This window comes from Leopardus geoffroyi, chromosome A3 (assembly GCF_018350155.1).
Source record: "Leopardus geoffroyi isolate Oge1 chromosome A3, O.geoffroyi_Oge1_pat1.0, whole genome shotgun sequence".
NCBI lineage: Eukaryota > Metazoa > Chordata > Mammalia > Carnivora > Felidae > Leopardus > Leopardus geoffroyi.
The window spans coordinates 117,559,335-117,573,269 of record NC_059336.1 but is presented as its reverse complement, the minus strand read 5'-3'; the positions used below and the strand labels follow the sequence as shown (position 1 = coordinate 117,573,269).

The following is a 13,935-nucleotide window of genomic DNA, read 5'->3' as shown; positions in this document are numbered from 1 at the left end:
AAAGAACAATGTTAACTACTTCTGCTACAAAATTATGCTAATAATGACCGCTTTCTCTCTGGATTGTTTTGATAAGGAACAGCACCTTTCCTCAAAAGGAACGTATTTCAATATACAACTTGTGCAGGCACTGGGCTAGATATTCTGCTTATGTTATTTGATTGAAAATTTTTTAGAAATTATAGAGAGCTGAGTGTATTAACAGTCATAAAAATCTAAGGAACCTACTTTTTATAGCAGGGGACCAAAGGGTTTCTTTGAGGAGAGATTTGTTTGTTTGTTTGTTTGTTTGTTTCTCAGGCTTAGAGCCTGGAAGACTAGGATATGTGCTGAACAGGACATCTCTCAAAGACAACAGGATAGTTGGCTTCCAGCACCAATGCTCCTTTACCTGTGGGATTCTGGCAAAGCCCAGTGAAGAGCTTCAGCAACAGCCAACCTGACAATCTAGAGGCAGATCCCAGGCTCCCATCTGGGCTTCCTGGGGCTAAAGGCTACTGCTGATCCCCAGATGCCATTTTCCTGTTTTACCTTGATGATCTCTTTATAGTAGCAGAATAGATTGGGGCGCCTGGGTGGCTCAGTCGGTTGAGCAGCCGACTTCGGCTCAGGTCACGATCTCGCACTCTGTGAGTTCGAGCCCCGCGTCGGGCTCTGTGCTAACAGCTCAGAGCCTGGAGCCTGTTTCAGATTCTGTGTCTCCCTCTCTCTCTGACCCTCCCCCGTTCATGCTCTGTCTCTCCCTGTCTCAAAAATAAATGTTAAAAAAAAAAAATTAAAAAAAAAAAGAATAGATTGAGCATTTATTGGTTGGCGAATAATGGCCATGGGGCCAAATCCGGCCTTATGCCTGTTTTTGTATGGCCTGTGGGCTAAGAATAGATTTTACATTTTTAGATTTTTTTTTTCACGTAGATGTCCATTTGTTCCAGCACCATTTGTTGAAAAGGCTCTCTTTTCTCCATTATGTTGCCTTTGCTTCTTTGTCAAAGATCAGTTGACTTTACTTCCATGGGTCTGTTTCTGGGCTCTCTACTCCATCGGATCTCTTTGTCTGTTTTTCTGCCAATACCACATTGTAGCTTTATAGTAAGTCTTGAGGTTGGCTAGTATCAGGCCTCTGACTTTTTTCTCCTTTGATATTCTGTTGACCATTCTGGGTATTTTGCCTTTTCATATACACCTTAAATTCCGTTCATTGATATCCACAAAGGTTTTTAAAGGTTTAAATGGTTGGGAAAAATAGAAGGGTATTTCATGACACGTGAGAATGATATGAAATTCAAATTTCAGTCTCCAGAAAGTTGATCTGTTTACATGTTGTCTATGATGTCTTTCACACTACAATAGCAGAACTGAGTAGCGACCGAGACTGTATGGTCTGCAAAACCCAAAATATTGACTATCTGGCTCTTTGCAGAAAATGTTTGCTGATGCCTGATCTAGATCTTAGGCTGTGACTTACACTTAGGTTGTTGGCTATGAACACAGCCCACAGAACCAGACTGCCCATTTTCAAATCCTGCAGTCACCATTTGCTAACTGTGTCACTTTTAAAATGTCACTTAACCTTTCTGATGCTGTTCCTTATCTATAAGGTAGGGCTAATAGCATTTATCTCAGAGAGTTGTCATGAGGATGAATGAATTATTTCATGTAAGTCTTAGGATGCCTGACGTATAGAAGCTGCATATAAGTGTTAGCTACCATATACATTTGTATCCTAGCTTAAAAAAAATAAGTCTCTCCTCCTTGCCCCGCTAATTCACCAACCCTACCACCCCCAGAGTGATGATCATCTTAAAACACACGTCAACACTCCTGTCTTTGAAGATCGGTCATGGCTCCCCGTTGCTCACGGAGGAGTCTGGCGTTTGCAGCTCCATATCTCAGCTGCCTGCCTCTACCCTCCTCTACCCTGCCCTCCACTTACAAATCTGCTCCAGCCTTTTCTAGCATTCTGTCCTTGTCCACACCCCTGTTCCTCCCTGTCATGTGGCTCTTTCTGCCCAGAAAGCTTTCTTCTGGGAATGTAAGGATTATCACTGAGATCTGGGGCAAGTTACAGCAATCATTCCTGCTGTGAGCTCCAATATGGAAATCAGTGCCTGATCTCACAGTGGGCATGAAATGGAAATATACTGTTGCTGCTTCTGAAACTCCAGAAAAATACTTTTCAGGGTCAAAAGGTAAAGCTGCAGAAGACGGCAGAGGTAGGAAAGAAATCAAGCCATCTCCCTCAAGTCAGGCCCCCCACTTTGGCGTTGTCTAATGCTGTTTGGGGCTTGTCACATGGTACATCCTTACAGAAAGAGTGTACCAGGGGCAGAGAACTGGGCAAGGAAAGTCAGAAGACACAAGGGACCAGGATTTATGATTAGGTATCAGTATCATAAACGTATCATGAAGCTGTTAAAGTAAACATCAACATTACATAGCAATATAAAGAATACTCACAATACAATATTAAAGGGAACTTGCAGGATATAATGTAATCCACACTGATTATAACTAAATGGAAAGAGTGCCCCATCTGGAGCCTGATGATAGACCCAAGAGAGTGAACAAATCACGTTTGGTTATTGGGGTAGTGGCACTATGGGCGAATTTTGTTCCTTTATTTGGAGGGCTGTTAAAGGTACTATAGTGTTACTTGTGTATTTCAAAAATTAAATGTTTTATGGGAAAACTCCTTGGCTTATACACTTAGGATGAGTCTTTTATCATATGTAAATTATATTTTGAGAAGGTAAAGAAAATGTAAATATTTTGTGAGACTGCCCCAGAGTCAGCTGGGAGGAAGAGAAAGTCTTTGAGGTTTGCAGTTTCTCTACCTGCCTTTTCTTCCCCCTCCACCTCACACTCAGCAAGACCCTTCTAGACATCCCCATGGGAATCTCACGGTTACCTCTGAAACTCACCTAACCCTTCAGACTATTCCAGAATGTCCTTTGCCTCCCTTGCTTTGTCCTGGATCCCCAAACAACAGCAGCTAGGTGTCCAACATTACCTTAAGAGTTCTGCCCTTTGCTAAGGAGCCAATAAAGGTATCTTTATACATTTATTGCTAGATAACAGCGTGATGCAGGGTTATTACTGACCCCTGCCAGGTAACACTCTTGCTTTTCAACTTGGGGACTCTGCCTTAATAGGCTGTGTTAATGAACGCAGGTGTCCCTGACAATGGAGGAGATAGCTGGAGGGATCAACCTGGACTTTTCTACTACAAGGGACATTACTGAGCTGGGCACATAGATAGAGCTGGGAGGAAGGGCATGAAAGCTGTAAATCTAAAGCTGCAGCTAAATAATCTGAACTGTATTTGCTTTCTTTTAGGGCTCACCCAGGCCACTACCTCTCCTGGCGAGAACACACTGGAAAAGCAACTATCACCAGAGGTGAGGGCTTTGTCCTGGTAGGAGAAGAGGGGTGGGTGGGTGGGTTCCTTTCCTGGTGGGTATATCCAAATCTCGATGCAAGTTGGCAGGTGCCCCCCTGAGGTCTGGACGGAATGGGCTGGATGAGCTGCTTCCCCCGGGAGCAGTGAAGCTGCCTGGTACAGCAGAGAGGGCACAACCATATCTCCTGGAATTTGAGGCTCATCATCTCTGCATTCCGAGCTGGTGGTTCCCAGAAGCGTCCAGAAAGAGTTATAAATGGGCTTGTTATCTCTGTGAACCTTGAGCAGATGCCATGAATTATCTGGAGGCATCTGGGTGAGGTCTTCCCAGAACATCCACAAGATAAGGGCTGAGAATAAATTCTTTATCTCTTACCGAAATCAGTAATTCCAGAGAAATTAACTTGTGTCTTGTGACAGCGAGATGTGGTCAAGCACCCTATTTATGGTGTGTTTTCCCCTGTTGGCATATTTCCTCTTCTACTCTCGATTCTGGGGAGAAAAGATGATCTTCCTTCCCAACGCCTTCTATGTGATTGCCAGCAGAGACTGCTCTGGACCTGTGTGGGCATCTGACGAAGCCTGGGTGGTCATGTGAACCCGAGTGCTGGTCACCCAGTCCCTTCTCTGCTCTCAGCAGCCCCTCTGGGCTTAGGACACACTGATATGGCGGGGACTCCCGAGTTTCCCAGTTTCTGGTTTACCATTCATTTCCAGCAGCACATGAACATAATGCCTCCTGCACCTGCTTTTATGCAGATAAGCAAGTTAAAAGAGGGAAAGTAGATAATATAAAAAATATGATAGCATAGAATGGATTATTTTTAACTTTTTAGTCTAGATATACTGGGTCTCTTCTTAATTATTTTTTTACTGTGGTAAAATACACATATGTTTTGAGGCATCCTTACCTGCCACTTGCTAAGGGCATTGTCAATAGACACATGTCCCCTTTTACTAGGTGAATGGGGACTATGATGAACATGACTGTGGATAATCACTGCTTCTGAATTTTGAGCCTAGAGAGAACAAGTTCATGGTCAAAGTACACCAGATTTCAGGACCTACAATATTTCCCTACGAGGGCAGTTGATGTTTCTGATGTTTGGTTTCTGTTGCAGGCCCTGAAGAACTTTGCATTCTCATGCAACCCAAAGAAGTCAGGATCCAGTGTGCCTCCGAAGTCAGGTATGTGACCCTGAGCCATGAGCTTGGAAGGCTGGCATCTTCTTTGTGAGGTAGCCAGCAGAGGCTCCAGTCCTACTCCTCTTGTATCCTTTGGCCATCCAAGCCTCTTCCCCAGCCTCAGTCTTTAACACCTCCTTTCCCTTCAGCCATTTCTATAGAAGGACACCAGAGATAGAACCAACATGGCCCCACAGTGGCTTGCCTGGGAAAGGGTGACCTCTGGGAGATCACCTTCAGGGGGCCCAGATGGTGCCATAGGACCTGTGGGTTAGAACTTGGTCACTCATGTGCCTTCCTGGATCTCGTAATGTAAGCTACAGTGGCTGTTGTAGACATTTTTCTCCTATAACAGGCTAGATTTGTCTAATACCTGGATGGTATGAGTGTTGCTCTTGAGCTGGCTGTCTTCTCTGACTTTATCCTATCAAATGGCTGCATTATAGACCATGTTTAATGGCTTTGCTTATGTTTGCATTGCACTATCTTATCAGTTTCCAGTTAAGCATGCTATCCTTACTATTCTGTTATATAAGGAGTGTAGCTAGAAAAAGAAATCGATGCACCTCTCAGGAAATGATCTCTTTAGGACGTTTACTTGTAATGGCCCTGTAACATGACCAGGAGTAGGTCCGTGGTTTCTAGGGAGACTTAGTTCTAAAAATGCTTGTGGCCCAGGTGGGTCATGGAGGCTTCCTGGTGGACCATTTGCATATGGCTTGCACCTGAGGTTTCTGTGTGTTCACAGAGTAATATTCTCCGGCACTCTTTGAGTGCTGTTCTCTGGCACTCTTCAAGCTGACATTATCCCTTTTGTACCCAGGTCATTTTCAGGTCATTTCAGGTCATTACTGGTTACTTATTAATGGGGAAATGCAGAGCCAAGGGATAGAGGGAAGCCAGAGGCAGCAAGAGGGCCTAGCAAGAGGGAAAAGGAGGGCCATGAGTGACCTTCCATGGGATACCTGTGGCTTCCAGAGAAGAATAAGCCTCTTTTCAGCTGGGTTCCTATGGGTCCCAGTGACCGCCTGGTCTTCAGCTTTCCACTGCCATGGCTTTTCACTGCCATGGCCTGCCCCTGCCATCTAGCATCATTGGCTCATCTTGTGGGGAATGCAGATCTAGACCTTCTTAAAGGAGTTCTTGTCTTTGCAGTCCACTCTGTGAGACCTTCTGATATAAAATTTGTGGCAGCCCTGGGCTACGTGGAACCTGTGAGTATTTCATGGATGTGGAGGTGGGAGTCAGGGTTTGGGACTGGTGAGCCTCAGATGGATGCCTGGTAACCAGGCAAGGTGTTTCATTTCAGGAGAGAAGAACATTCTCTGACTCAGAAACGTTCTAAACCCTAGAGGGTTTTGTGTCTTTTTTTTTTTTTTTTTTTTTTAAATCAGATGGATGACTCCCTTTACATCAGGATGAGGAAACTTTGGGAGTTTCTCATTAAAGAATTAAATCAATGGATAAATAAAGTCAAAGATCACAGAGAAATTTAAAGATTATCTCTGAAACTTTCTATTTATGAGCTAAAGAAAAATCATCCTTACATGCTTGGTGAATTTTTAAAAATCTACCCATCTTTGCTAATAGATTTTAGGTGGTATATTTTATATGGTCAGATGAAGGGGAAAGAAAGCAATGAGTGAGGCGGAAAGAACAAGGAGAGAGAGATGAGCAGCGAAAGAGGGTCTGGAGAGAAGGGGGTTGGAGAACAGAGCCAAACGCCAGTGTGATTTCCCAGGTCGGTGCTGGCTTCCCGCAGGACCCGCCCCCCACCCCAACCCTGGCCGGGTCTTGGGAAGGGGTGCCCAGGCCAGCATTCTCCGCTCTACCCCAGAGTCCTGCTGCATCGCGGCCCTGGAACCAGGATATTCCCCTCCCCCACCATCCTCTCCAGTGCCTTCCTCCCTCCTCCACCTACCACAGCTCCTTCCCAGTGGCCCTCCCCTGTCCCCTCGCCACAAGCCCTGGCCCACTCCCCATGCCCGGTGCTGGCCCTCCAGAAAGAACGAGACTTCACATTAGAAAACAGACCAGGGGCCCAGGGGAACCTGGCAGGCAAAGCTATCTGTGCCTGGTGTGACCTTGAGTGTGTGTAGGTGGGGGTGAAGGTGGGGGTCTGCTAGCGGGAGAGTGTGGAAGGGGAGGTGATCGAGAAAAGAGGCTTCACGTCACGGATAGCACGTTGAGTTTGCTGAGCCCATGTGTCCCTGTGTGCCCAGAACGTGTGTGACCCTTGCTGGAGGACTGGAGCACTCTCCCGTGTAGGTAGAGAAGTTCAGTGAAGGGAGCCCCCTAAGTCAGGTCTCTAAAGTTAGACCTGGCTAGGGGTGATGACTTCCCCTCTGTGGTTGCAGCTCTGGGAGCTCTCGCGCTCATGAATTATGCAGACCCCAGGGCTCCTGCCTGTCACTCTTGGCCCCCCTTTCTCCTCCTGTGAGCTGGCCTGGCACTGAACACAGCTCCAGTCAGGGATGGACTCCCTGCTTCCAGAATCTTATCATCATACAGACGGCACCTCAGCCTTCAGGGTAAAACCTGGAAACACAGCTCCTAGGAGGCAGACTTCCTGTCTACCCAGAGACTGCGATTGTGAACTCAGCCTGGTTTATAGAAAGTACGGGGCCAGGGAAAAATCACGGAAAGCAGTGAATTTAGAAAGAAAAGAATTCATAACACTGGTACTTTTTTTTTTTTCTTAATTCCTGGAACTTTCTGTAACTAAGGCTCACTTACCTGTGCCTGTAGTATGTGTTTGTTTAATTCAGCCAGACCAACTTTTCCTCAAAGAACTTTATTTTTTTTTTAACATTTTTATTTATTTTTGAGACAGAGACAGAGCATGAATGGGGGAGGGGCAGAGAGAGAGAGACACACACACACAGAATCCGAAGCAGGCTCAGGCTCTCAGCTGTCAGCACATAGCCTGACATGGGGCCCAAACCCACTAATCGTGAGATAATGACCTGAGCTGAAGTTGGATGCTTAACCAACTGAACCACCCAGGCACTCCTCTAATTTTATTTTAAGTAGACTTTACATCCAGTGTGGAGCCCTTCTGCATTTTTTTTTTTCCAACGTTTATTTATTTTTGGGACAGAGAGAGACAGAGCATGAACGGGGGAGGGGCAGAGAGAGAGGGAGACACAGAATCGGAAACAGGCTCCAGGCTCCGAGCCATCAGCCCAGAGCCCGACGCGGGGCTCAAACCCACAGATCGCGAGATCGTGACCTGAGCTGAAGTCGGACGCTCAACCGACTGAGCCACCCAGGCGCCCCTCCTCAAAGAACTTTAAAGAGCAGATTTACAAATGCTCATAAAATATTTTTCCAAACTAACATGCGGTACATATGAAATGTATAAGAAAAAATCAGGGGCGCCTGGGCGGCAGTGGGTAAGCTTCCAACTTTGGCTCAGGTTGTGACCTCACAGTTCATGAGTCCGAGCCCCACGTTGGGCTCTGTGCTGTCAGTGTGGAGCTCGCTTCGGATCCTCTGTCCCCCTCTCTCTGTGCCCCTCACCCGCTTGCTTTCTCTCTCAAAAATAAACAAACGTTAAAACAAATCAAACAAAATACATGTATACAGAATAAAAAATTGAAGATCTCATTTGATCACCTCTTCTGCTCAGTCTGCACAAGCACGTGCACACACACACACACACACACACACACACACACACCAATACATAGGGAGAGAGTGTGTGTAGCCTAAATAGGGTTATACTGCACGTAGTATCTATGACTTGTTCTTTTGTTTTGCTTTGTTTGCTTAACTAAGAATTCTAGGCATTTTCTGTGCCAGGGAGGTTACAGGTCATTCTAGCAACTTCCTTGAAGACCAGGCTTGTGTCTCATTTAGGTTTGCATCTCCAGTGCCATAGTGCGTTCAGCCAAGGTGATATGGAGAGAAAATGGCTGCCAGCAGGCAAGATGGAGACATAGGAGTTTGCTGGGTTTGTCCTAGCCTTCCCTTTCTGTGACTTCTAACTGGGCTCTTCCCCCGCTCTCCCCACCTTGTTCCTCTTGTTCTCTCTCTTTCCTTCCCCTCACCAGCCCCAACAAGCTTGTTCTGGGCAGGGGCTCTGCTATCATTCAGGTCCCCTTTGCTTGGGCACAAGCTGCCCACTTCGCCTCAGCCCAGCAGCCCGCTGCTCTCATGACTTCACGGCCTGGCATCCTGGTTTATGATTCCTGATTTTTGTTTAGCTTGCCGCATTTCCCTGGAAATTTTACCTCTCAAACTCCTTCTTCCTGGGGAGTAAAAACACTTTGTCCCACTTAGATGAAGGTTGTGGTCAGCCTGCCCTCCCAAGAAGGCTCCAGAAGTGTGACCCAGTTGTACAGACTGGTTGTCCGCTGAGTGGGGTGGGTAAGGATAGACAGGCTCTTTAAAGAGAAGCAGCAGAAGACTGGGTGTAGGTAGTGTGAGTACAACTGTCACCTGTCACCATGACACCTGGAGACACTATCTTCTAGGAAGTCGAGAGAGAAAATTTGTGTCAGAACCTGTGAAAATACTACTACTGATGATAGCTAATACACACTGAGTACTTTCTATGTACTGGACGCGACTCTAGACTCCCCTAGAAGCCTGTAAAGGACACAATGCCCAGGTGGCTTCCCACAGTCTTGCCTCCGTCCAAAGTCAGGGAACATCTTCAGCAGGGAGTGTCCTGTGTTGTCCAGCATTTTACCGAGAGGAAAATGAGAAGCGTCATTCATTCAAAAAACACTTATCAAGCAAATATTCATTGAATACTTCTGATGTGTCAGGCACTGTTCTGGGTCCGAGGAATATAGTCAAGAACAAAACAGACACAAACTCTTGCCCTCATGCACTTAACACTTGAGTCAAGGGAGACAGGCAATAAACAGAATTTCAGATGAGAAACGTCACGCAGTAAAACAACCCCTTCTGTGTCTAAGTGGAGGTTAACATTCTACACAGAGGCGTTTGAATCTAAGCTCTGCTGTTGCTGTTTCCTGTTCCGAAGAAAACATTCATACCTTCGGTTGCTCTGGGCTCTGATGAACAAATGAGCAAACGTGTTGCATAGGAAGCCTGACATTCATGAGCAGATTTGGCCTTTCTCTGGATCCATGGGCTCCCTTTTATTGGTAGGAGGCAGCCGGGGTCTCACAAGGACAGGCTCTTGCCTCCTTCCCTGGCTGGGCTGTTCACACCTCCTATCTTTTCCAGCCTCCAGACTCTGGGACCGTTGACCTGGAGAAGCAAAAATGGTAACTGTTCTGGAACCACAGAGCCATAGAGCTGAGAGGAGCCCCCAATAGGATCTGCTCTCATCTCTTGGCTCGGTTGTTGGGGAAACCTGAGGGCCAGGGAGGAGACAGCTTGCTCCAAGTGGCCTCAGGAGCAGGTGGCAAAACAGGGATGAGAACCCAGCCTCCTGCCTCCTCGCCCGACACTCCTGTGCCCACACATCCCCCTGGGGTCCTCTGGGTGAATAGGGAGGAAAGGGGGGGGGGAGGCGTCGAATACGGAGTTCTTCCTACCACCTGTCTCCTTGCTCTGCTTTGGGGGAAGCATGCAGGGTTGGGCCGGGGTCCTTCTCCTTCTACACCGGGGCTGCATCCCCTTCCAGCTTTGGGCCAGACTAGAGGAGGACCCAGCAAAGCTGTTCACCCTATTCTGGTGGCTCCATAGCCATCTGTGGTGTGTCTCTGACGCCAGGAAGGATAAATCCAGAACCAGAGCGAGGCTGAGCCATGGCTTGTTATGAACTAGACCACATTAGTGGAGAGAAAGGGTTGACAGGTGCAGTCTGATGCTTGCATGTTTGCTTTTACTTGCAGGACGGACAGAAGGCCACAGCAGGCATGCATGGAAGTGGTGACAGGTGAGTCCTGTGTCTTTATGGCCACGTTCCAGATTGTCCCCATCCCTCCCAACAGAGCAGCATTTGGGTTAGTGAAGAGAGTGTATCCTATTGGCTATTTCATCATGGAGCCAGGGTATGAAAAGTCACATACCCAAAAGGTGGGGGGCGTGAGAAATGTGTCTGAGGGTCTCTGAGCAAAACGAAGGCATGAGGCCTTAGGTTAAGGGACCCGGGGGAGACCTCAAAGGTGGCAGAGTCCTGAAGCTCCTTCTCCCTGAGGACCCCAAGGCTGGACTTGTAGCACTTCCTCGAGGGAAACTCTCCACCATTCTTCACTCCCCTCTCCCCGCACCAAGGAGAAGACCCAGGTCTAATTTTCAGTCTATTTCATTTTGTAATAACTTCCTTACTCGTAAAATAAAGATGTCAATTGGGTTCAGGAAAACGAAATGAAGAAAATAAAAATGAACTCTAATCCCGGTACTCAGAGATGATCGGTGTGTAACATTCTGGCCTTTTCACATACGAATGTGCTTATGAATATGCAATTCGTGACCTGGCTTTTCTCATTTACTGTCAAAGGTCCCTTACAACTTTATTAAGACCTTCTGAAGCCCCCAAGTCCCTTAATGCCGCTGCATTAGCCTAGCGGGATGTTAGTCACCTGTGCTTGGTGCTCACAAGCCAAGAACGAGGAAACCACCTTTCACTTCATAATTAGAGTAAAAATGCTGCAATGTCACCTCCACACGATGAGCACAGCGAGTGAGGTAGATAGTGCCCTGTCAGCCCAGCCAGTGAACTTCTCCCAGGGCCTGGGAATGACTAGGATCTCCGCAAAGGACAGGGATGAGCAGGATAATGCCCCTGCTTTCAGCCCTCCCCTTCCAGCAGGAAAGGCTGAGACCGGATGTCCAGCCCTCCAGGATTTGACTGACGGGTGAGGGGATATTGCTGATCAAAGTGACGGCAGGGTCCCCATGCAGAAGGTCAAAGTGTTCCAAAAGAAGACGCCCCAAACAACTTAGTGGCTGTCGCAGCTCTGCCTCGGTTTGGCCCCATTTTCCTTTAAATGGTAGGAAAAGAGAGGCGTGGTGGGATATTTGGGGTGTCTGGGAAGGTGGGATGTAGTTTAGGCTCTGCAGCACAAACACAGCTGCTGCTGTGCCTGATTTCTCAACTCGTCTCCATTTTTTGGCCCCTCACCCACATGGTAAAAAGTCCTGGTGGCCCCTCGTACACCAGCCGAGTGACCAGGAGTCCCACTAGGCAGAGCCGCAGCAGGAGGCGGGGCAGGGAGGGCAGATTTTGCACCTGAATGTCCTCACCCGGAGCTGTTGGTGCAGCCACCCTAAGGCGTGGGAGAGTGGGGCGGAGCCGAGAGCCAGACCGGGAGCTCAGCAGCTAGTCTGCCGAGGAGAAAGGGCTCCAGGGACATTCAGGCCCGTGCAGGGGTCTGTTAGGGTTGGCCCAACTTTATCTGGCTCAGCCCACCTGTCCTTCAATCCCAGAACCTCCGAGCTCTTCAGATCTAGCCATGCCCTTGCCCACCGTGGCCGTTTTGCAGATGGGAAAACTAAGTCTTGAGGAGGTGAATGGACTTTCCCAAAGTTACACGATCAGTACGTGGCAGAGTCCCTTTGAATTCAGGTGGTCCAGCCCCACAGCCTGCGCCTTTCGTTGTGACCTCACTGGAGACTGAGAGAGAGGCAGCCCTAAAACAAAATGACGGGAAGATTTATGCGAAAAGAGCATGGTCCCATCTGATCACAAAAGAACAATACAATACAAACACCTCTACTCTGGAAAGCGATTCTCTCCCGAAGACCTAGCACCAGCTTTTCATGTCTTGTCGTTTGCTCTCACAGGCTCTCCTGAGGGGAGCAAGGGAAAATGTCTTCTCTCCCCCAGCCGCCCGCTTGCATGCACACGCGCGTGTGCATACACTGTCCCTGTCGTCTTCAGCTGGCCTCTGAGCTTCCTGTTTTCTCACCACATGTGGGAAGGGGCTTCTCCTCCTAGTTGGTCAGGACTTAGAAAAGGAAGCTCATTACTTTGGGTTGAGGATGAAGACCCAGTCACACATGACTTGGGTGACTGTCCAGGCGGACAAAGCCAAGAGACCGGTCTCCTGACTTCCCGCCCCCTGTCTGCTATCTGCACAGTATGGGCTGGATTCTGCTCCCACAGAGCCCCAGGCCCTTCTGGATGGGGGTAAAAGGGAAAGAGGGATTGGGGGTGGGGGGAGGCATCTCCTTCCCATGACACTCTCCCGGCTCTGCCCTCTCCTCTCTTGGGATCAAGATACAACTTAACTACTCCTGACAGCACTATTTTTAGCGGTCCTCTGGCTGTCAGCTCTGGGACATGTGTTCCCCGGAGCTTTCCCGCCCTGCTGTCACTCTCAGGAGGAGGAAGGGGGGCTGGGAGGCAGCCTACCCGGGTCCCTGTCCTAGCACACTTCCCCTAATGAGTCGATGGTGCGTGACGGTGAAAAGCTTGGTGTTTCAAAGCTCTGGTTCAAATCCCAACAACCTCAGTTTACCGTGAGAACTTGGGTAGCTTGCTTAGTTCCTCTCCGCCTCAGTTTCCCCTTCACACATGTGAAGCACTTAGCGCTGGCTTGGCCTAGCCCTGGACAGGTGCTAGCTTTCAGCCCCAGTCACTTCTGGGGGCCCTCTCCGAGACTGACCTCGCAGCAGAGGGCAGGTTGTGAAGGGCGTGCTTTGGAAGAGTGGAGTTACCCCGGAACCTCCCCCTACGAGGTGGGGGGGCGGGTCTGCCTTCACAGGTCCCCTCCAGCTGGCAGGGCCATAGCCTCAAAGCAACTCTCTCTTTAGTCCTTTCAGACATCATCAGATATTTCAACCCTTCTGTTCTGAGGCCTTTGTGCGCCCCTGGGAAGACAGTGGTGGCCCACACTGGTGCTCAGTAAGTCCCGTTTCTGGCTTCCCCTGGGACTGTGTACTCCTGTCTGTCCTGGGCATCTGGATGGGTTGGGGGGGGGTGGGTGCTGGCAAAGTCAAAGAGGCTTAGAAATAAAGGTTTGTATTAAATCAGAGTCAAAATGTGTCTCCCACATGGATTTCAGTCTGCCTGATGGGCCTAATTTTAAAAATCAGGTCAGTGTCTGCCCTGCAAAAGCCAGGGGTGGTGCAGTGTGGCCTCGGGCTCTGAGGCTGGCACTTGTGCTGGGGCCAGGGGCAAGCTTCCAGCCCTCAACAAAGCTCTGTTGGACTCACTTTCCTCTCTGCTCGCTCCCTCTCTGCAGAGACTTACGGGTAGAGGCGGAAGGACTGGTGCGGAGCATGAGGGAGAACCAGGTGAGGACCTGCCTGACTCTGAGGTCGGGGCTGCCCGTGTCTGCTCCGAGGCCGTCAGACCAAACACACCGGGCAGGCGTGACCCCACTGCCACTGTGCCCTGAACACAGCAACCGGTGTGGTCTGGGTTCCCCAAAGATGCCCTTCCTGTGGCAATTCTCTGGAGTCCGTTAAAACACAGGGCT

General features: G+C 48.7%; 1 protein-coding gene across 7 annotated transcripts in view; it reads left to right on the top strand.

The window, feature by feature from the left end:
- The window catches only part of PLB1 (phospholipase B1), a 143,224-nt gene that overhangs the window by 39,777 nt on the left and 89,512 nt on the right, over window positions 1-13,935 (top strand). For 3 of the 7 annotated variants that reach the window (XR_006703702.1, XM_045447298.1, XM_045447304.1), the window contains exons 3-9: window positions 3,337-3,398; window positions 4,522-4,588; window positions 5,741-5,799; window positions 9,788-9,828; window positions 10,402-10,445; window positions 13,268-13,358; window positions 13,699-13,750. Coding sequence is in view for 6 of the 7 variants with exons in the window: in XM_045447298.1 (XP_045303254.1) it covers window positions 3,337-3,398; window positions 4,522-4,588; window positions 5,741-5,799; window positions 9,788-9,828; window positions 10,402-10,445; window positions 13,268-13,358; window positions 13,699-13,750 (416 nt within the window). In the remaining variant the exon portion in view is untranslated. Of the gene's footprint in view, window positions 1-3,336; window positions 3,399-4,521; window positions 4,589-5,740; window positions 5,800-9,787; window positions 9,829-10,401; window positions 10,446-11,285; window positions 11,503-13,267; window positions 13,359-13,698; window positions 13,751-13,935 lie in introns of those variants that run through there. The other 4 variants (XM_045447300.1, XM_045447302.1, XM_045447301.1 and 1 more) reach the window with 4 other exon arrangements.